This window comes from Camarhynchus parvulus, chromosome 4, assembly GCF_901933205.1.
Source record: "Camarhynchus parvulus chromosome 4, STF_HiC, whole genome shotgun sequence".
In the NCBI taxonomy this organism is placed as follows: domain Eukaryota; kingdom Metazoa; phylum Chordata; class Aves; order Passeriformes; family Thraupidae; genus Camarhynchus; species Camarhynchus parvulus.
Window position 1 is genome coordinate 40,731,865 of NC_044574.1, and position 23,011 is coordinate 40,754,875.

General features: G+C 37.8%; 1 protein-coding gene across 8 annotated transcripts in view; it reads right to left on the bottom strand.

The window, feature by feature from the left end:
• Window positions 1-1,621: 1,621 nt before the first annotated feature.
• The window catches only part of RAPGEF2 (Rap guanine nucleotide exchange factor 2), a 187,858-nt gene continuing 166,468 nt past the window's right edge, over window positions 1,622-23,011 (bottom strand). For 5 of the 8 annotated variants that reach the window (XM_030947068.1, XM_030947065.1, XM_030947069.1 and 2 more), the window contains 12 exons: window positions 22,723-22,963; window positions 22,091-22,474; window positions 20,317-20,528; window positions 20,113-20,236; window positions 19,474-19,497; window positions 18,226-18,449; window positions 17,205-17,384; window positions 15,301-15,453; window positions 13,024-13,249; window positions 10,909-11,468; window positions 7,831-8,136; window positions 6,675-6,700 (listed from right to left, as the gene is read on the bottom strand). In XM_030947068.1, the coding sequence (XP_030802928.1) occupies window positions 6,675-6,700; window positions 7,831-8,136; window positions 10,909-11,468; window positions 13,024-13,249; window positions 15,301-15,453; window positions 17,205-17,384; window positions 18,226-18,449; window positions 19,474-19,497; window positions 20,113-20,236; window positions 20,317-20,528; window positions 22,091-22,474; window positions 22,723-22,963 (2,660 nt within the window). Of the gene's footprint in view, window positions 6,701-7,830; window positions 8,137-10,908; window positions 11,469-13,023; window positions 13,250-15,300; window positions 15,454-17,204; window positions 17,385-18,225; window positions 18,450-19,473; window positions 19,498-20,112; window positions 20,237-20,316; window positions 20,529-22,090; window positions 22,475-22,722; window positions 22,964-23,011 lie in introns of all 8 variants that reach the window. The other 3 variants (XM_030947067.1, XM_030947064.1, XM_030947066.1) reach the window with 3 other exon arrangements.

A 23,011-nucleotide genomic window follows, 5' to 3' on the forward strand; every position in this document is an offset into this window, starting at 1 on the left:
ACCAGTTTCAGCGCTGTTAGTCTGAACATTCCACTGTGCTACTACCTCCTCTCAGGGAGCTACAGGAAACAGGACCCCAGGTTTCCTTGGAAGTTGCAATTCACAGGTTTGGTTTTTCTCTTCTGCTAAGAAGGTACAGACATTCACAAAGCACAGTACCAGAACCTGAATAAAACTCTTCAGCCAAGTTTTCTGCTGATGTTACTTACAGTGAAATATTCACTTATTTCAAAGGTTACCCAAGACACAAAGGCTGTCCAGAATGTGTCATCAGCAAGGGTAAGAAATAAAACCAAAATAATTTTTTTGAGTAACCAGGAAAACCTATCCTCTAACCCAAACCAAAATAAGCAAAGGAAACAAACTGACAAATTAGTATATTGGAGGATGGAGAAGAAAAATCAAAATGAACAGAAGTCCATCTGAATTAGACATTTCATTGACACAAAAAGCCAAAGATTCTCCAACTGAAGAAATACCTCGAAACCAAAATGAGTCTGCAGTGCCACTATATGTCCAAGAAAGAAGAGAGCTCAGGAATAATCCATCTATAGCTATGTACCATAGCTACTAGTTTTGAAAGAGCTAGTATTTGATACCACCAACTGAATAACAAGACCTGGTGAAGCTGTCACATGAGGAGTTACACCAGGGGACTGAAGCATTACAAACATATGAGAAATGTGGTGGGGACAAACAAGTCATCAGTCTGACCTAATCTCAAAACAGAAGACTGTTTCTAGATTCTGGAGAAAATACAGAAAGGAATAAAATGCAAGGGAGGGCCAATATCAAGTAAAATAAACCACCTACCTGCACCGGAGGGAATAAACTATGTGCTGTAAGACATGGAAGTATCAGTTTGGAGAGGGACTACTGCTGGAGTTCTTGATGATCAGATTATTACCTTAATAAAGAACAATAATCATCATAGCACAAATGGCTGAAAGTACAGTGTTAGAAGAGACTGAGAACAGATCAGAATATTGTAAGAGGAGAATGTGACAATGTGATAATCCCAGTGACAAAACTAGAATAAAATTCAGATCAATAAGCAGATCATGCGTCGTTTTAAACAGCATTTTTGGACATTGACATTAAAAGAAAAAAAAACAGAAACAACCAAATAAACACAAAAAACTCCCTAAACAAACTGCACAAGATGCAGAGTGCATACAGATGTTTCCACTCTACCTGTCCCACTTAAGTTTGACTTATTCTGGCAGGAGAGATAGGAAGAACATATGGCCACTGTAAGGTATAGGGACAAAAAGGGGAAAGGAAGAAAGCTGCTTAGCCCAAAGAATGTGTAATGCAAAAACTACATACACGTATAAACCAGCACATGGAGCCTCAATATCTTTTGACAACCAGAGGAATGGATTAGCCTCCCAAATAAGAAATGCAGCAACAGCACTTTTTCTCCTTAAGAGTAAAACACGTATCAAGGCCATATGAGGGTTCCCAGGACTGTCCAACCAGAACAAATCCAGTTCTACACTGATGTTGGAAGTAGGGCCTCCATGTGGAAGGTTGTTTTTTATCAGTGCAATTTCCTGTATTTTACTTGGACTCTGACCAAAGACACCAAGGCAGAAAAGCCATCCTGGGCCTCATGGCCTACCTTCTTTTAGAAAGCCACAGTTCAGAGCATCTTACTTGTTACACAAAACTCAATAAAAGCAGTTAGAAACTATTCATATTTCTCTAGTTATGAGAAAAGCCTCAAAACATATTGCATACAGCACCTAGGCGATTTATCTCTGCCACACCTATTGACCCTGGCACAAGCGGCAAAATTTTCTTGGAACTGTATCAGAAGATAACAACTGCATATCAAAACAGTTTGGTAGTTACTGAGAAAGCATTTTAAACATCACTACTCCAGTGTAAGTTTCACTGAAAATAATTACTCTAAGTAATGCTGCACTGGCTTCTTTTCCAGTGCAGATATTCTAGGTAAAAAAATGGATGCTGCAATAGTATATGATGTTTTTTTCCTATACATACACACATATAAAATAGGGTTTTATATATATAATGTTTTTATGTACATACAGAAAGGATTTCATTGTCAGCAAGGGCAACAGTGCTGCAAAGAAAATAAACCTCCTTTTACACATTAAACTATCAAGGGCAAAACTACACCTCTAAGGATTGACCCAATAAAGAAAGAAAATCCAAATTAATTCTCAAAACTGAAAGAGAAGACTGAGCATGTCAAGCAACCGGGTTAAAAGCTGAGGGAGCTACAAGTCTACACTTAAGGAGAAGCCTGCACTTCTACTTAACATAAACTCGAGTTTTGACACAGAGAGCCAAGACTCATTTCTCTACAGAGACTGCAGTCTGTGTGTAGGTATGTAGAGTGTCACTGTATAAATTTAATCCCAGGAAAATCAAATGCAAATAGTTTAAGATTATGCTGTTGATGATTGCTAGTAGTTGAATATCTTAAACTTATTCCTATATACTCACCACACATAAGCAAGATAGAACTTTTAAAGTTTTCTTATTCTACTAAAAACTTTAAATTTTCGTTCATCACATTTTCAGTGGAAAACAGAAAGTAACAGATTCCACCTTACATCAGCAATAAACCTACTTCCACTCCCAGCCTTCTCTCAGAGCATGCAATTTTTAGAGACAAGACTATAAAGCTTATTTAAAGAACAATCTAGAGATAGGGGAACAAAATTATATTAATCATCTCACATGGCTGCTGTCTCCTGAGGGGGTCAATTTTCAGAGTAATTTTAACAATGCTCATATTTTCTTCAATGGATCTGTGTTATTTCATTTATGTTAGAGAGGCTGCTGCTGCTACATAGGCTTTATTCACAGAAGTATTTTTAATGTTTCATTCCATAGCAAGGGATACATAAATATTAATACTTGCAATTAAATCATTACTTGAATTCTCTAGAGTTGATTTTGTTTCAACTATGCAACAATCCATATGAGACAGCCTGGAAATTTATTGCATTTCCTACCAGTCTTGAAGAAAATAGAGGGCTTTTAGTTTTGTTTCTTTTTCAAAACAAAACCTTTTCCTCCCCTTAGTTTGACCAAATACTTGAGTCTCAGATTTACAGATGTAAAACATGCATGCTTCTCCAAATGACCAAGATGAATCCATTGAAGCAGTACCCTCGATACTTCAGCTTTTACAGATTTGTGCTGACTCCGATATGCAATATACTGCATAAAGGAGTAGCCTCTGCCTCAGTAAGTTTCAGTAAAAAAAAAAAGCCATAAAAGAATAATAGAATCGATAATCGAATATCATTTCTTCAAACACACAAAAAAATCCTTTCATTTTATTCCATTTTGGTGAATGCAACACTAAATTGCAGCAATTGGTATTTACTTGTCTGCATTTTGCTGCATCCACTCAGTTAAGTACAAAATTCACATTACATACTACAAATATGAAATCTCTTTCAGATGTTACACCAAGGCCTTTACTTCTATTGAATCAGTTGCTGTGTGATATGTTTTTTATCACTCAGTCCATAACAAATTAAGCTACCTTATGTCTCTATATAATGTGATCTAAAAATAGTAATTACAGTAAGGAGGCATAAACAGGAGAATAGGGAGCACTGCCTAATTCAATAATATATCAAGCACAGAGAAAAACTGACAAGCGTGCAAACACCTCAAAAGTTGGTAAGAGGAATTATTTCCCTATCACTGTGCCTTTAGTACTACTGGAGGACAATCTTGTAAGTAAAATATATAAAAATGCGTTTTCATTCTACTAATGTAAAAACAAATTTTAATCTTTAGCTTGTTGAAAAGTACCCAACAAGTATTAGCCACATATTCACAAAGAGTAGTTCCACTACACCACACAAATCTAAATATCCATAATTTCTTTCCTTACAGTGCTAGAGATTACAGTAATAAAACCACAATGTTTACAAGTCCTATACAAGTCCTTTGATTTTTAGCGTTCTTATAATTCTAAGTGTGGATCATTTCTAGAGCTATGTTAGGAAGACTTATATCTAGACAGCATTTTGTTGCTTCTCTTTGCATTGAACTAATTTTAGACTTGGAAACACGACCTGCCAGGCATTTCAAAGCTCAGTGGGATATGGCTGTTTATGGCTTTAGCAGTACCTCTTTAAACCAATCTTCTGCATGCCACTGGAAATAAAGAATCTAGCTTCTGAGGAAAAAATAAAATCTACATATTTAATATTGAATTAACATCAGCTTTTAATACTGGGGATGCTATTGGGTGATATTTATTATTTGACATACCTTGTTCAGTAAAAACTCAAATGGATCACCTTCCATACTTCTCCCTACCCAAATGTTAAAAAAAGATATTCCTTACTTTTACACTATTCCGAATATAAAATCAACACAATCTTACCTTTAAAACTGTTTACATTCCACATACACCTAAGTCCATACCTTTTTTGGCATCTCAAATGTTTCTTCTTTTGGCATCTCAACAGTTTCTTCATCTGGGGATGCTCACAGTATCAGTCATTCTCAATCAGCAGCACACACACCAAAGTTTTCAAAAATAATCAGCAGCACAACTGTATATCAAGAAAAACTCCACACCAGTGGTTTGCCCACATCACTTGGCAATGTCCCTTTAATATTAATACACAGAGAAGTAAAATTTTTTCATAAATTTGTTCAAGTATGTGGAACATGTAAAATGCATAAGAATCAATATGGACTTCATTAATGTTATATTTATTTATTTTCCAGCTTCATACAAACTGGATGTAGAAGCATAAACATAGTACATTTCTACCATTTTCAACAAAAATATAACCAATATGTACAATTATTGTATTAAAAATACAAAAGGATACAGACTCCACCAATGTCTTTCTAAAAGACATACAGGTACAAGTAGTATCAAAAGTATGAGGAAATCACCAGTTAATTGTACATTCTGCACTTGACATCACAGAGCGAACTGAGATTAGCAGTCCTATGGTCTACAATTACTTAATGCTTATATAACATTTGTGCAACTTGTGATAGAGCTAGGATTTTGTATTTCTATATGCACATGAGGTCCATAGCCTTGAGAATAAAACTGGCAAATAATGCATATTACATGTAAAATTACAAATGCATAATTGACAATGTTATATATAAGCAAATAGACAAAAGCTATGATTACTGGAGAGAGAATTAAATAAAGCACTGACATTTGTTTGATACAGTGAAAAAACACTGCAATTTGATCTTTAAAAGTTGAAGCTATTTACGTTTATCTACTGATCAATATGATCAGCTGAGTTCAATGGAAAAACAAAAAAATCCAAGACCAGCAGTTCCTCACATTTGAGTACTACTCGGATTGGCAGCCTTCACTTCTCCGGAGTCTGTGCAAAAACAACACAAAAATAGAGGGGAGGGTAATTTCAGTCATTATAGGGTTAATAGCAGCTGTGAGCAGGTGGTTGCTACACATTGGCCTTCTCTACACATGCAGTGTTCCATGAAGCCATTAACAGTTGTGACTATTTCTGCATTGCAAAGGCTTGCAAATCTAACTGTGTTATCTTTATTTTTTTTACTTAAAGGCTCGATTATCCCCTAATGTCGAAGTCAATAGATGGAGATTATTAGATCAGTGTTAACAGCTGACAGGAGCTGTGCCATCCCAACTTGCCTTCACTGCAGTGTTATCCAGTTAACTTTTATTTTAATATAACTACTATATAGTTTAAAAATAAAAAGCATATAACTTAACAGTGGGGTTGCCATTTGTCTTATTACAATGGGACACTTTTTTAGCATGCCATCCTGTATTCCACAAAGCACAGGTATGAAACACACCGTGTCCTCTTGATCACTGACCAGTTGTGAGCACTGTGTTTCTGCATTTACACCAGACCCAGATGAGGATGCTGTTAACACTAACATTTACAAACTCGTGAAGATTCCAGGGTGGGGCACATTAAGAGCAAAGCCAGGTAGTCAAGAAAAGGCTGCCATCCTGCAACCTCTGCCTTCCCTTCTGCCCTGCTCAGCCATGTGATAGCAATATTCTTCCAGGAGCTCAGGCTGGCAACCCTACTTACAGGTGTGAAATAATACTGTAATTACTATTCAGATGCACTATTTGATCTCCCAAACACAAACATACAAAATTGTAACAAAGGCATTGTAAACAAGCAAATAAGCACTGCCTCCTTGAAGGATCTCAAAGTAATTTTCTCTTTGTAGGTTAAAGGCCAAACGTAATTTGACAACTAACTTATTATCCCAATGAGACTAAGTGCTAGGATTGTGATTAAAATCTAAAAGGAAGATTTAAAAAAACCCTTCCAGGCATTGGGAAGTGCAGCCAGAGTTAATCATCCTGATGTGATGATCTTGGAATTTGGAATGATACTGTGTGATGTGGCAGACAGCAACAGTGGTAGCTTGGAGATTGCTGCACTGTGCATTTCAAGCAACACAGTTTGAAAAGTGCCAGGGCGATTTCTTCACAGTATTTCACATGCAAGGGGAGAGGGGACAGAAGGGGGAGGGGCAGAGGAAGAAGCCCCATGCTGCTTTAAGGCAGGGAAGGAGGCAAATAGGTCCACCATCCTTTAATCATAGTTCCAAGGCTCCTATTCTAGGGACGTCTTCTTGTGCTCTCCTTTAAGGTGGCTCACTCTGGATCCAGAAAAGCCCAAGTCTTAGACAGCAGAGACTTGTTCATCTTCTGCAAACATAAGAGGATAAGGGAAAGTAGAATTTAGTTCATAAAGAACAAGATTGCTACTGAATGAAACTAGCTGTGCATACAACAACAACTGTGTGTATTGTGTTCATGTGTTCTGTATTTCATTATATAAGTATATATACTTTAAAACAATCTAAATTTCACTACATTTCAGGTCTCATGAGACATATTCCTTTGGAATTTTTATCTTCAAGAAAAAAGGACAATTGCTTTAACTGAGCTAGATGCAGTTATTCATCCCGAGGAGCAGAACAGGTACTCCTAGATATCTAATAGCTTCAGAATGGCATCTGACATTTTTTCCCTAAATGTATCTTCAATTTAGTCATCATTAGTAGAAACAATTAAAATTCTCTGTCATGGTAACTCTCAAAGTTTGAGGCAATTCAGTTAAGGATTGTTTTCCCATCATGTTCAACTGCAAAGTTCATCCTACCCCTAAAACCTTAGTAACTAAGCAGTTAGACAGAGAAGGGGAATGCTAGTCTATCATTAAGCAAAACAAATTATTCAAGTAAGCATGACCCTGCCTAAATTTTGAGGACCTAAAGCTGCAATCCAGCTACACTTGCTCTCCATGGAAAAACATCACAGTTGAGCTAAAGCATGAAGATGTAGACACATTTGTAAGACCACCAAGGTAGCGAGGCAGCAGTGGGCTCATCATGTGAAATGGAGTGGGAGACTCAGTGTTCACAGTGTCAAGAGCTTCAGGTAGAATGTGAGCAACTATCCAAATAAACCTGAGCAACAGTGCTCTATGGGGTAGATGGGCAAGTGTTCTGTAGACCAGGATACTTTTTTGATCATTAAATACGTGGTTAATGTGGAAAATCATAGCAGGCAGGGCTGTACAAGGTGAACACAGGCACCTCCAGAGAAGCCAACTGCTTGGCTGTTCAAGATTCAAGTGGACCTATGTTCCAAATTTTAAATTGCATTTAGGATGAACTGAATTCCTTCCCTTCCAAAAAAGTTAACAAATAGCAAGTTTTGAAAATGAAATAAAGTTCAAATTATGGCAAGATTTGTGTAATTTGCTTTGGTCTGTGAAAGCACTGACCCATTTCGCATGCAGCACACTCAAAATCTAACAAGTAGAAATTTACCATCTTCCTCTGTGGAAAACCCTTGAGATGGATAGTGAGCAAGACGTGGGTCTGACTCATTTGGTTTATGCCACTGAGGTTTGTTCACGGGCCTGCCAGTTGAGTGGCCGTGCGACTGCTGCTGTGGAGTTGCTGTCCCATGAGTCTCACATGTCCGTGCCACCATTCTAGACCTCTGAAGTGCCACATTGTAGTCTGGAGGCTTCCTGGTGGGATGGGAGCCACCTTCTGCAAACTCAGCAATAGGTATTCCTACATAACCGGGAGGAGTTGGAGGTGGTTCCCGGTATCGACCCTCTTTTCTTGCTGCAGGAAAAACAACAGGTGATTGTTAGAGACAGGATGAGGAACATGCTCAAAGGAAAATAGACAATTAAAAGCTAAATAAATATCAACCAACTCAACAGCCCAGGAACAGAAACTCTGAATGACAAAGGTTAACTATCATATGCTAGACAACAAGCTTGTGGAAAATAAATCAGTCAAGAAAGTACAGAATATACAACATACACAGGATATAGCTATTCTTCCAGCAGTGAAGCATTAGTCTAACAAAAATCATCAAATTTCATAGGGAATTTGTTCAAACTTCACAACTGAAGCTGTTCCATCAATTGTATATAATAAAATGTACAGTGATCAAAGCAACATAGAAGACTCAGGAGTCCACAGAAATAATAAATATCAGGAATTTTGGCATCTCTCCACATGCATGATTAACTTAATTCTGGAGATGGATTAAAATTTTAGTCTATAAAAACTTGCATCCAAGAGCTCATCTCTTTTGTTTTTAGCATCTTGGAGGGGAAACAAGAAATACATCCGATACATTATGTTCTTCCTACAAATCTTACTACTTAATGAGGCATAAGCTACAACTCTAGGAGGTCAGGAAGAGAAGTGGGCTTCATCATTATACTATTTGCATGCACTGCTGCCTGCAGCTCCTACGGTTGTATTCTCTGCAAAATCAAAATTGAAAGTATTCCCATAAGAACAATGACTGAATATTATTTTATCTAAGAGATGGAAAGACCACTACCTAGCCTGTGGATCTCACTGAGATGTAACTGTTTACCTGAACAAGGCTTAACTCAGGGCTTACTGAGAAGCCCTCTCAGAGAGAACTTTAAGTGAAAAAATATCAGTTAAGAATACTAAGCATCTGCCAGGACACACAATAGATAGGCAAGAGTCTCTGTTTCAAAGTACTTAGAGAAGTCAGCTGGGACTCTGATACTGAACACTTATTGTGGGCCCAGCCTTTTAATATATGACCACTTCAATGACAAACCTTACAAATACAGCAGGAAAACCACTGACACAGACAATTTACTTTGCACAGCTTGTCATACACTGTATATTCTTGCATAAGTGCTGATGACAACTACCCTGCATCAACAGCAGATTTGATGAAAAGGGCCCACAAGCTAAAAAATGGAAAACTGGTGCTTTTTGCTGCAAAGCAATTTTTAAAAGCAGTTTTCCTTTCCAGTGGTGGAGCGGGGGGCGAGGAAGAAAGGGGGACATGCCCAGAATGATGATAATACAAAAAAAAAATGGGAGAAAATTTTTTTTAAAAATTTTTTCTAAGTAGATTTTATTTCTGTCACATCTCACAGCAAACACCAGGGAAGTATATTTTCATGGGGCACTGGCATTGTGCCAGTGTCAAACCATGACATAGACTAAAAATAAATCCTTGGTATTACAACAAAACCAAACATTTTCCAATAGAGTAAGTATTTTTCTTGGAAAAACTGTTTAACTGAGCAAAGCAGCATGAAGAAATTTCTGAGAAACTTTATTCAAAGATTTCTGAAAATAAGAAGTTCTATAGAAAAACTCTATTGTAGAGAAATCCTTTTGAAATACTGCAAGATATCAATTAAGTACAAAAGAACTATATACACCAGCAGGTTCTCTGGGATAGTGATACACAGAGTTACACTTGCAGGACAGTTAGTTAATAGTAGTGAAGGGCATGGAATTGTGTTGGTTTGAATTTTCAGGTGTCTTTAATGTACTTTCAAGTCTATAAAAATGTAGTGGAAAGCACTGCCTTGAGAGGCAAGTTTGGAAGGACACCTGTTACACATTCTGGAGGAAACCAAGGGTATCAAAGAGTAAAATTGGAGATTGGCATGAATCCATACACCTTCTTCCTCTTGATAGCCCAGGGATTTAGACCTGCACCCAAGCTTTGAGGCAAAAGGCCACTGCTAAGCAATATACTCAGGCAGAAAATGGAAAAGCTGTTTATCACAGCGGTCTCAGCATGACCTCAATCTGGCAGACATTCAGCTGTGTCAGCAAAAAATGGCTTTTAGATAGTTCTTAATGTTAACCTGACAAAAGGCAAAGTGAGGGGAATGAAAGGAAGAAAAGAGGCAAAAATTCAGAGGTATTGGATGGCCCACAGATTAGGATGCGTAGAAGGAACAATATGATAAAAATGTTAAGCTCTGCCAAAGACACCTTCATACTAATTTATACATTATCTGATCTTTCCATTATTGAATGCACAGAAAATATTTCAGGTCTAACTTCTTTGAAACCTCTTCAGTTTCAGCAGTCCAAAGAAACATTTCAGTTGGTATTTAAGCACAAAGGGATCCCATTTCAGAAGTAAGGAATATTCACAGTTATCAGACAAGTCATACAAAGGCATAAAGTAAAACACTTCTATAAAAATCAGGCCACATTTACTAAGACTTCTAAATATAGCCTTATGGAGCCTTACTGTGATGAGAAATTCAAATTTCAGAACTGACATCTAAATACATCAACCTTTCAAAATACTGCCCAGCAGTTGAGCTAGTTTTTTGATGTATGGCAGGCTCTCTTGAAACACAAAGGCACTGCCAGAACTGAGAATCAACAATAAATTATATTTTCTTTTCCCTAGCAATAAATGCTTAGTTAAAGGGAAAAATTTAAGAGAGACTACAAAATGTTCAGTTTTGCTTTAAAAATTAAAAAATAAAAATTAAAAACAGACAAAAGAAATGCAGAACAATATGAGAAAACTTAAGCAAATGAATTAAAATACTTCATGGCAAACAAAACTTAACTTACCAACAAGCCCCTTGGTACTACTTGATGCTGCTGCTGTGTGGGCAGGGACAGGAGCTGGCTTTGTCTCCTCTGCTGGTACAGATGTTATGCTACTGGTTTCAGCTTCAATTGAAACATCCTTCCCACCCCTCCGCTTTATGGTACCTGTATCACCCTCGGAGTCCTCTCCCCAGTATCCTGTGGAAGATGCCCAGCTTGCTCTGGACTGTGCTTGATCAAGGCCCTCCCTACCTTGACTTTGCCTGCCATACTTTGTGCCATGGTCAGGGAACATCAGCTGGTCCATGTGGCTGCCTGAGGCCCACAGTCCTGCCCCATCGCCTGAACTATCAAAATGAGCGTGTCCGAAAGACAGTGTCTCCCAGCTCCTCTGGTGCTGGATAGTCTGGATGTTGTCATGGGAGCCACTCGAGCAAGAAGTCCAGCTCCCACGGCCGCTGTCAGCTGCGTCGAGCGAAGCTCTGTCCCCCTGGTCCTGTGACAGCTCTTCTGTACTAGGAGAAGAAAGTACAGTTGCTCCAGCATACAGGCCTCTGGTCTCTGACAGCGGTGCATATGAGCTGGATACACATTGATGAGGGGGACAAAAAATCCAGTGTTGGAATTGGAAATCATGAACAGGATGCACAAAGAAACAAACAAAGAAAAACAAAACACGGTGTGGGGTTGGACTAGGTAACCTTCATTTAAAGATCACTTTCCACCCAAACCATTCTATGATTCTATGATGGAAGATTTTGATGCACTTGATAGCACTTATTGTTTGCATGAATGGCTAATTCAATTTTGAGGATGTAACACTTTTCTTTCAAGTACATCCTCAATAAAACAAAACCAAATACAAACAAACAAACAAAACTGGACAGATAACTTGCTGAAGCCTCACACTTCAGCAGTGTAATTTCAAAAGGTAAAATCTTAACTTCACAACAGCCTTTTAAGACAGGCAAACCACACAGATACACATACAGAGAAACAGACAGGGTTATTCTACTGTTTTCTAGTCATGCTGAACAAATGGTTCAAAAGCTAGGAACAGAATATAACAGGATCTGGCTGATATTCAATTTTAGATTTCAGATTTTTTTTTCTGCTTAGGAAACTGTGAGAGCTAACTTTTCAACATCTCCTGCAAATGAAAATGTATTTCAACCTTATTTTTGGAAACACCTGCTACTTCATAGACCAAATATGTTTTCTGTAGCCTTTAAGTGATTTAGTGAGCCTGACATGATCCCTTACACAGTAGCAGATAAAACCAACAAAGTGTCACTTTTGCTCAGCAGATATCCAGGCTCCTGGGACCTGCTCTTCCAGGGCACCTTCCTATGCAGACTAGATCCCTCTTCTTCCAAATATTTAAGACATCTGAATAAAGAGTTTGCATAGCCTGAGATTCCCAAAGCTGAAGTACAGCAGTTTTGGAACAGGTCTGCCATTCAAAGACCCTGCCGGATTAAAACCCCAGAAACCATTCAGAGGACTGACGCATTCAAAACAGAAGCCAGAGCTCCAATTATTTTCACACCAAGGCTCACTGCTAGAGATTTAGAGAACTCCTCACAGCACTAGCTTCCCCACCATTACAGAAGTTAATTACCTAGAAAATTACTAGAAAACCAGCAGCGTAATGTGAATTTTAGCTTCCAATTATTGTTGACTAGAAGAGGTATTTGGAGTAAAATATTTTGGAGTTAGACAGATATGCACTTTTCCATGAAGCAGACTGGAAAATTACTAGCTATTTCTGTTCTCAGTTTATCTCTGAATAATTGTTTGAATATCTCATCTAATTCAGTTAATTTCCCATGGAGAAAGCAGGGTAGGATACTATTCTGCCGCAAAGTGGATAATCTACAGCACCACTGAAATGCTCAGATGGCAACATCTACTGAGGTGAAGTCTTGCTGCTTAGACCTCATCACTCACTCAGGAGTACAAAACCTTTTTGTGGCAGGAATGGAGCATTATCACAAAATGAAGCACTGAAGTAGTAGTTTTTAAGAGCAGAGGAGAAAAAATATTTGAGAGATACAGGGAAAGTTGGACAAACATACACTCCACATACACACTATATGAAAGTATATTATAAGTAAGCACAAATAAAATTCTTACCCTAAGCTGTATTGATCTGGTTCAATCATGATTCTTCTATCAATCCTTCCCACACCAAGATTTGTCTCCACGATGCTGACAGAATGCCTCTGTCTCCTCTCATCATGCAGGGGGACTGGCATAGAGTCGAAAGAGGAATTGCTGACAATACTAGATCTGGAAGAAATTTCACTGTGACCAGAATCGGAGAAGTTATCCACGGTGCTGCTTGGAGCCAAAGTGTAGCCTGCAAAAGGAACATGGTGTTAATCAGACTCTCCAAGATGCCTGCTCAGTTCTTATCAGGCCACTGGTAATACTGCAAAAAAACTGGCAGTAAAACAAAGCCACCATTACACTTACACAGCACCAAAGAAGATAAAGATACATAGCAAAACTGTTTGACACTGTCTTTGGTATCTTAATCAGAGATTAAGGATTGTGGGAATATGTACTAGTCACTTAAGAACCAACTGCTCTCCTTCCCTCTTCTCTGCTCTTCTCTCCTAAATTCTCTTCATATTCATCATCATACTGGTATCCTCACATTATGAAATACTACTTCTCAAAAGCTGGCTGTGCATAAACACTGTCTCCAAGACTAGAAGGAAAGAGATCTCTGGTTGAGATTACTGCTTAAAGTAATCCCAGAGACCCTCCCATTCAGTCTTTTTATTCTGCAAAGCTACACTTAAGAGATGAATAGATATATGAAGCCCAGATGTCTGGGCTGACTACTTAGCTGATAGAGGGGCAGGTTTTCAAGTTTTCTTTGTGATACTTGGCTCACTAATTAATTCCAAACTCCATATTACAGGAATTATGGTGAAATTTGGAGGTAGGTAGCACTCACATGGTCTGACTGAGATAAAATCTGCAAATCATGTCATAGAACCAAATTCAGCAAATTCAGCTTTTCTTTCAGTATTAAACAAATTGTGCTGAATGTTCTTGCCAGCTAAGTTAAAGATCATTAAACACATCCACAAGTCACCACAGTTTTCATATTCTGCTTTCACTCTAATCCTAAGTGGCAGAATTACTTCAACTGATCTAACCCAATTCACTTGCTGAGAACTAATGCTGGGAATTAATGCTGTCATTTTTATCTGAAAGAACATGTCATTAGCTTCATGTAACCATCAAACCAAGGATTTTTTAAAACCATGTTTATGATTTGCTTTTTGAAGAAATAAAGTGCTGTTCACACTGTGAGTCAAGTATAGAATTCCAATTCCTTTTTCAAAAAATGCATAGGCCTGACCATATTTATATAAGTTCCCTCTTTGGTAATGTAGTATTTGGGAGAAATAATGATGACAGCTTATAAGGACACAAGATGATATATCCTCTACATATTATCCTCCTCCATCTGACCTTAGTAAATAACACTTCAATAGAAGTCACTCCAGCCCCCATGTATATTTTACCATAATGCTCTATTATGTAAGTGTAAACTGAACTTTTATGCTATCCTGAAAAGAGAATAACTTAGAAGTTACATGCAATACCTCTAGCCTATCATATTTCCAAAGTGTGGAAGTGTCTTTAAATTACAGGACAATTTTGTATTTGTCAATTCATTTGTCCTGTATTTTGTCAATTCACAGCCAGAACTACAACACCAGGAAAATAAACCAAAAAAATTAGTTTTTAAAAGTCCTAAATTCACTTTAAAAAATAACTCTGTGAAATTACTTAAAAAGATCTTGGCCAAGAAAGATCCAATGTATAATACCATTTCTCAAAAATTCATACACATGGTTTAAATAATCAGGCTGCTATTAAAATATTCTGTAGTATAAAATATAAATTACAATATTAGATATTCTGATTTGAATTCCAAACACCTTAAGCCTTTCTATCATATGTAGGTCACATCTCATTCAGATACATGACACAGCAAATAATTCCTCTGATAGACCGGTGTGGTCAATGCTGTGCAACGATTTTAAGTTTCAACCTGCACATCCCTTCTCTGAAGGCAGGAAACACTCATCAATGGAATATTTTTTTGTCAGAAGCAGTTGCAGTCAGAGTGACCTGCTGCATCAAATCCTGTATCATGCCAGGCTATCTTTTCTGGCTTTTGATCATCAGAGGGCTTTCAGGTACCCTTGAAATCAGGTTTACAGCTACCTTTCACATATCCCACTCTGCACCACATTTTCTGCCCTCTTGCTGACCGTACATGACAAAAATAGGAACAGCAGAATTAAGTGTCCAAATTCTCTCTCAGAAGCTTCCAAAGTCCATGAGTTTCAAGAAACAGGATAAGAAATATTGAACATCTACTACCTTTCCTTGGAGAGCTCTGTGGTGAAGTAGGAGGAGAAGAGAGCTGCGAAGATGCACTTGAGACAGCGTCTTCAGATTGTTTCTTGTGAGGATCCAAACTTCCTTCTTCTGATAATGAAAGGATTTTCTTTAAAGCTTGTGGGGAGTTAATGCCTTTAGGTGAGAATTAAAATAGGCAGGTGTTAAGTCCAGTATAAATACATACTTATGTTTCACAATACATTTATAGAGCAGACACCCCACAAGAAGAAAAAGCTACGTATTTTTCCTTTATATTTATGAGTTCCTGACACCAGCTTAAATGAAGCAAAATGTTAAAACATATTCCTGTTTAAAATACAGTGCTTTATTTCTGCATATTAGTGCAGATAGTCTTTGATTCTGGCCACTTAAGATAAATACTTTGCCACAGAAAACGTGAAGATGTGATGTTGCAAAATACTGCCTCAACATATAATTGAGGATATGCATAGGAATGGTTACTGAGAAACTTGAACTAAAATTAGCTTAAATACATACACACACCCATCTCACTGGTTAGTGAAGATTTATATAGTAAGGATTCAACTGCTCTCCTGTTTCTTTTCTATTCAGAGTAGCCTAGAAGGTCAAAGGAAGCGGGAAAGAAAATTAATAAGGATTAGGCTTATGAAACAAGGCCATCCTGCAGCTGCCTTTCTCTCTCTCATTTTTGAGAACTATCTCTGCACCAGCTTATTTTGGGAAACTACAGAGTAAAAACATCCTGAAGATGATGTATGATGTAAAGATCTAGGACATCAGGAATAGCTTTTCCCAGACCACATTTATTCATCTTTCCCTTCCCCTCCCTTCAAAGATCCACCCTGGGACAGTCTTATAAGTGAAGACACAGTTTCTCTGACAGTTTTGCCAATGTTTGTGGTAGAGGTTATTTCCAAGCATTCATGGACTTTTATCTTTGATCTGTTGGATCACAATCCTGCTATCAATAATTCACAGCTGCCTGATCATCCTAACCTAGTCAGTTTTCAGAAACTTTGCCACTATGAGCAAAAAATTGCAGCCTATGAAGCTTCAAAGTCCTTTCAAGATTAAAATTTAATGGTAAAATCAACAAGATCTAGATGAATATTGAATTGTTTCTTGTTCATTTTGCTGCTTCTGATGCTTTCTTGCAGTCTAAGCAGTGCATGAGGAAAACCAATAAAAAGTGAAATCAGAATTAAGTTCTTGTGCAATAACCATCATGAAAAAGGAAGGGCAAGTTATGCTACATATACTTCCTAGGGATTATGGGAACAGTATTACCATACTTGTGATTTAAAGAGTTCATCAATAGTGCATATAGGTTTTGTACACATGTTGCGACACAGATTTGGAAATCAGAAAAAGTTCCTACAGTCTGGTGCCTTTCTGTAGAATATGAAGGCAACAACAACTGTGTAACCAACAATAAAAAAGCAGAAGGGAGTAGAAGCCAAAGGGACAACTGTCAATGTGAAAGTTCAGATCCACATTTCTAACAGGACTGCCAGTTCAAGCAGGCCTCAATTTCACCTTAAAAATTTAACTTATGAAGAGACACCAAAACTTCTGAGGCATCTCAAGAACTCCAGGTCCTCAGTTCCTCTAGAAAAGTTAAGGCAAGATCCCAAAGCAAAGAGGGAGAAACATGTATTCTTCCTAGCTGCTAGTAATAGGTAAATACTTACACTGGTTAAATTGACAGGATCCTTTCCCTAGATTCCTTTCTTTCCATTTCTAGAGAAGAGAACTATGCCCAGTCACTACATGAACAGATATAACCTGCATATCATGGTACCAGAAATGGAAGTCAGAACCGTATTTGATTAAAAATGTCTTCCCGACATAGGCAAACAAACTTCAGAAAATTAAACCAAGTTCTCCCTTGTTCCACCTACCGAATGGTGGCAGGTCTTTGACTGGCACCTTCTTGCGAGAGGGGTAAAGAGACACGGCTGGGACCTGCAGTGCTTGGTTTACTTTGTGCTGCTGCTGCACTTTCTGCTGGATGCCTGCCCGGGGAGCCACTGGTGACGTTTCAGATTTCCCAGATCGCTTGTCTCCCGTATTCTTCGGCACTTTGGAAGAAAGGGGACAAAACACTGAATGACTGCTAGCCAAGGACACAGTGGTATTTTAGTCTGAGCAGTGCAAAGCCCTCTGATTAACAATTAAAAGATGCTCAAATACTTGTCCAATTAATACAGCACGATATCTTTAGATAGAAAAGATGAAGAGGAAAAGAGAGGGATATGTAACTCCATTTAAAAGATGTACATTATCAATTATCAATGAATGTTTTCTTTCTCAAAATAAAGCTCTGATAAATAACCACTGTTACAAAAAATATGACCAGAAGTTATACTGGGCTATCATAAGGACTACAACTGATTCAGAGCAGACATATAATTACTTTTTTTTGCTACCCTGCAGGACAGGAAGGGCACAACATACAACATTTCTTAAAATCAAAACAAAATGGATATCCAGGATAAATTTCCCCTCTGCTGCCCCAGGTACAGCCCTCCTGGTATCTCTGAAACACCTGGACATAAGAAAATCCCCTATTCCCTCAGAATAACCATATTGTTATTCACACTAATAGCCTCAGTATATCAGAAATATAGAAGAACTTTTGACTCCTCTGTACCCTCTGTACATACAAATCTAAAAAGCCACTGTGCTTCATTGTGACATCATCTTAAAGCCTTATCACCTATTACTATGCCTCTATCCTGTTATCCTGTTAATCCACAAGATTATTTCCTTAGGATTCATAGATGCTTAGTACTTGAAAATGACTAGATAAATAATTTTCAACTTTATTGTCTAGTTACTGTTCACAATTGATTCACTGGACTAGAAACAGATTTATATTGAACAGTTTTCTTGAAATCCCCAAAAAATGACAATGCTCACATGTGTTTGTGGCTGGCTCACACTGCAGAGAGAGTGTCTGAAGGCTCTCTTCATCCATTTCCAGATCCAAGTTTGAGAGATACTGCTTCACTTTCCGTGCCATCTGAGCATCTTCATAAAGCTTTTTAGCATTAAGAAAGGAACTGCGACGGACCCGCTTTTTATGCCCCCCTGCTTGTGCAACATCCAGCACAGCTGCATTGGCACTGCCCTGGCTGAGAGACCTGGAGTAAAGGGGGCAGAGGGGGAAAGAAAGAGAGCAAAGGAATGACTTAGTCCAACATGATATCACCTGATAAACGTGAAACGTGCAAGAGATTGCATGAATGTCAGTCTATGGTCAAAGCTTACATGCCTCATTCCAGTAAGTCAAACAGCTATAACAGATAGAAAGATGAGGGACAGGAAATCTTTTTACTTGGTTACAGGCACTATTTTAATGGCACAGATATTTTAACCTATTTTGCTCCAGCTAGGCAATTACACTTCACACGTCTAGAAAAGCATTCAAGGTAACTCTCTCACATAAGCCATCTACTGAGAGGACTGGAGCATTAGGAAAAGCTCATGCAGTAAGGCAGTGCTGACAGAAGACTATAGGTGAGGTTTAAATTCAAATACATATAAAGGAGACATTTTGAAAGTCCTCTGTGTTTTAAATCAGACTGTATACAAAATGTACAGCTCAGTTTTACAGAATAGAACTTCTTGGTAGCTTGCAAGACTGAAGAGAATTTTGTGAAATCAAATGATCAGCTAGTTCATGATGAAATAAATGTCATGCACATTTCAATGTATGTATATCTATATGAATGCTATGCATTGATCCTGAATTATTAAGGTAAAAATGATAGCTAATTGTAATATGAAAGTAAGTTAGTGAAGCAGATACTGTAAGTTTTAACTTTTGAATTTGATTGTGATAATTGTTTAATAGGTATAAGGAAATTAACAGCTATTTTCAGCTGTTGCAACCCTGTCATTTTTTAATTTCATTTTGACCAAAAGTCTCTTCCTTCAGCAATTTAAACTAGAGGTGGGAAAAACCACTCCATTTCTACTCCATGACCACTTAAAAATAATTTACAGCTTCTGTGTTTTAATCTCAAATCAAATGTATTGTCAGTAAAAAAGGGATACAAAAGAAAAAAATGTCAAAGCACCAGAAAATTAAAGATAGCAAGTAGGAAAAAATGCAAATGGTAAAGGAAGAATGAATGTCAGTGTGTGTTGTCTCCAACCACTTACCCCAAACTCCTCCATTTCTTCTTCCTGCAAGTGAGAGCCAGGAAGAATAAAGCATGGGTTTAAGAAGAGACAGAGAAAGATCACAAGCTCAGAAAGAAAAAGACCAGACCTTAGGACAAGCAGTTCTGGAAGCCCACAAACATTAAAAAGAGCCTTGACTTGGGCATACAACCAGATATTACAAACTCTTCAAGCTTAAATTAAGAAAAAAGAGTATGCAATAAGCTTGTCAAATATGAAGCCAAAGAGCATTCACTCCATGTTTTCTAACACAAGTAGCTGACACTGCTTCAGATACATTACCACTTCTACTAAATCCAAATTATAAGGCTGACACCCGTTGACATTTCAACTAGACTAATAGATATGTTTTCAAGACAGTTTCTCTCCCTCCCACAGATAAAATCTCATTTTTATGATGTGACCACCAAATACGGAATAGTAAGAAATATTTCAGAATGTATCAGTAACCACAAAATATAATGGTTTCTCCAGTTTTAGACCACCACATCATGCTGGTTAATTGCTAACACAAAAAAATTCATATTGCTCCAATAGAAGGGGCAGTAAAAGTCCCTCTTGCTGCCACCCAGACTTCTCCCAAGCTGGGGAAAGCTCTGCCTGGTACAACACACTTACCTTGTTCTAAACATAAGAGCAGGGTCCATGTTCACAGATGCCATGCGACCCACATGGCGTATCTCCTTCGCAATCATCCGCAGCTTCTCAAAATTCACCAGGCCCTCCACTTTAGAATCATTTCCTACAACCAACAACATCAGTGATTAGGCAAGAAAGTTACTTTTCCTTAGCTAGTAAAAGGTGATATACTTCTGCCTTTACCTTCATGAAGGAATGTAAGGTCTTTTTTGATGACAGGAAACAGGGGGATAATAGGGGGCTGTAAGTTTTGGCTGTTAAGGACATTACGATATTTTGCCATATTCCTAGATGGATCAAACAAGTCCTGTAGATCTTGAAACAGTTTTTCATACTTGCTTGGAAGTTTTTCCCAAGTAGTTCGGAGCCTCGCAACTGGTGCCAAATTCAGGCCACTTGAAACAAAAGAAGTGCAAAGAAGTTGAAGAACAAGAGAAAGAAACAAAAAATCCTGGAAGAGACCATGTTAAATTTCATATGGTAGAAATACCACATAGCCAGAATACATTAGCACAGCGGTGTCCATAAAATAACAGAAATTTAAAAACTTTTGCCAGGTTGTATTACAGAAGATCATTTTTATAAAAGCTACAAAAACTGGAGATATCTTCATGATGCAACCATAAACAGAAAAAAGTTACACTTGGATGAGTAATTAAACCTTAAAGAGGATATGTATTTGTTACTTAAGAACAGTGTCTGAGTTTGATAAGACTATCATAATCTAAGTACCTCAGGATGATCACTTACTTCCAGATTAACAAACTGGCAGAAAAACTATCTTCCACCAACATGATGATGTTCAGGTGGTGACAGCACATTGACCCACCTTCTTTCTGCAATAATCCTTCTGACTTTGTTCTTTCAGGATGAAATTTTGTAACACTCTCTATACCTGAGATTATTCTCAAGCTGTAGCTGGTGCAAACCCCATTTTTCCACTGGAATGACATTGACTGTCTTGCTGTTAATTTCTACCTGGCGGGACAGTCTGATACCTAGAATCTTTCCCTCACTCAAGTTTTTCCTAGCAGAGAGGCTGCTTTTATTTCTCCTTGAGATTGGCTGAAATAGCTGAACAAAATCTCAATATTTTGATGTCTCAGAGATGCTGACTGATCATCAGCATGGATCCTTGACTTTGGAACTTGCCTCATTTGCTGAATAGTATTCAAACCTACTCGTTTTTTTCCTACTCACAGTAAAAGTGTCACATTCAATCTGTTGTCTGAATGTCAAGATGATGACAAGAGCTTGTGTCAAAGAGTGATAACACTGTCAGTTTACCTCAACTTACTTGAGCTTTTTCATGAGAGAAAATGTAGGGGGATTGTTTGTTTTTGTTTGGGTTTTAAAGAAAGTGTATAAACATAGACATTAGAGTTTTCTCCCTCCCTTCTCATCCCAAAACTAAGAAAGGTTTTCTGAGCTTTTCAGTACATTTTAAAATTCTTATTACAAGATCTTTATTTACAGACTTATAGTAGGGCATCACAGTCTGTTATTGATTATTTTCAAAGTTCTGTGAAAGAAACTGCTGATACAAAGAAAACAAAATGCAATCTATTATGGCTGAATGAATTTAAGACACTGGGCAGCACAGACAAAAATTAGCTGCTTTGGGGAAATTAGCCCATTCATTTGCAACAATTGCGTGGTTTTCCTGTATATACCTGTTGTTTCTTTTAGTCTTTGTCCTTAAATAAGTGCATTCGTTTCTCTAGTGCCATGTGCACCATGCCACACTGTCTTGAGCAGTAAGTACATAACAGTAGCATTTCAAATAATATTTCAGCAAACATTTCAAATTACAGAAAATGCCCTCCTTAGCAGACTGCCAAGTAAACTGTTGATGTTAGCAGTATAAACTGGTTTACTCTATTAAGTACATTTTTTAAGACTAACATAAGTAAGACTTTGCTTTCTACTTAGAAGTAAAATTATTAGTGGGCAGTACCTAATGATGGCAAACATCGAGTTGAAGTTCTTGCATTCTCTGCAGTGTAGCGCTATCTTAATGAAATGCTTAATGATCTTCATCCTTTTCAGCTGGTTGGTTTCTCTTAGAATCTCAGAAGCCACCCAGAATGTTTCTTGATTTATGACCTCTTCAAACCTTTTTAGATTAGTGCAACCTGTTTTTGATTTGAGTTTAAACAAGTCATCTATGTATTCCGTGGGTTCGATATTACGGAACAGCTCAAAGTTCCTCATGGAGAGTTGGGTAGCCACCTCAACAGTACTGAGCTGTAGTAGGGAAATTTGGCTTTCCCTTAGCAACTCTTGAGCATCTTCATCTGAACAAAGAGTTTCTGTTTCCATGTTGTTCTTCAGGTAATACCTGTAAAAACAAAATTCAGAAAAAGACACTAGATACAATACACCCAATTAGTGTTGAGAGTTACAGAAATGATCTAGTTGGAATCTGAGAATAAAATTAACTTCACCAGGCCTAGGTATTAATGAGAAGTTGCATAAACAGCAATGTGTTGCAAAGAAACAGAACATTAAATAATTAAGTAACACTCTTTAACAAGATTTTGACTCGATAAACTGGCACCATCAGCTTTAGCTCAGTCTCCATCTCACCTGCCACTCAGCTGTATCCTGTCAGCAAGCTTGGAGAGCTGATCAGGGAGCCTCCTTTGCTTGATGACACCCTCAGGTGTGACAGAGACCTCACACAGTGAATAGGCATCAGGGGTTGCAGTCAGAGCAAACTCCCTGATGGCCTGGATGACCACTTCCTTTGCTGTGGTGTCCTTGCTGATCATTATGTAGCGACTTTGCTGGTCTGCCTTGAAAACCCGCAGAACTTGGTCTGGTAAGTCTGGGAAAAAATTACAAGCAAGTCACACAATTTAGTAAACAAAGAAAA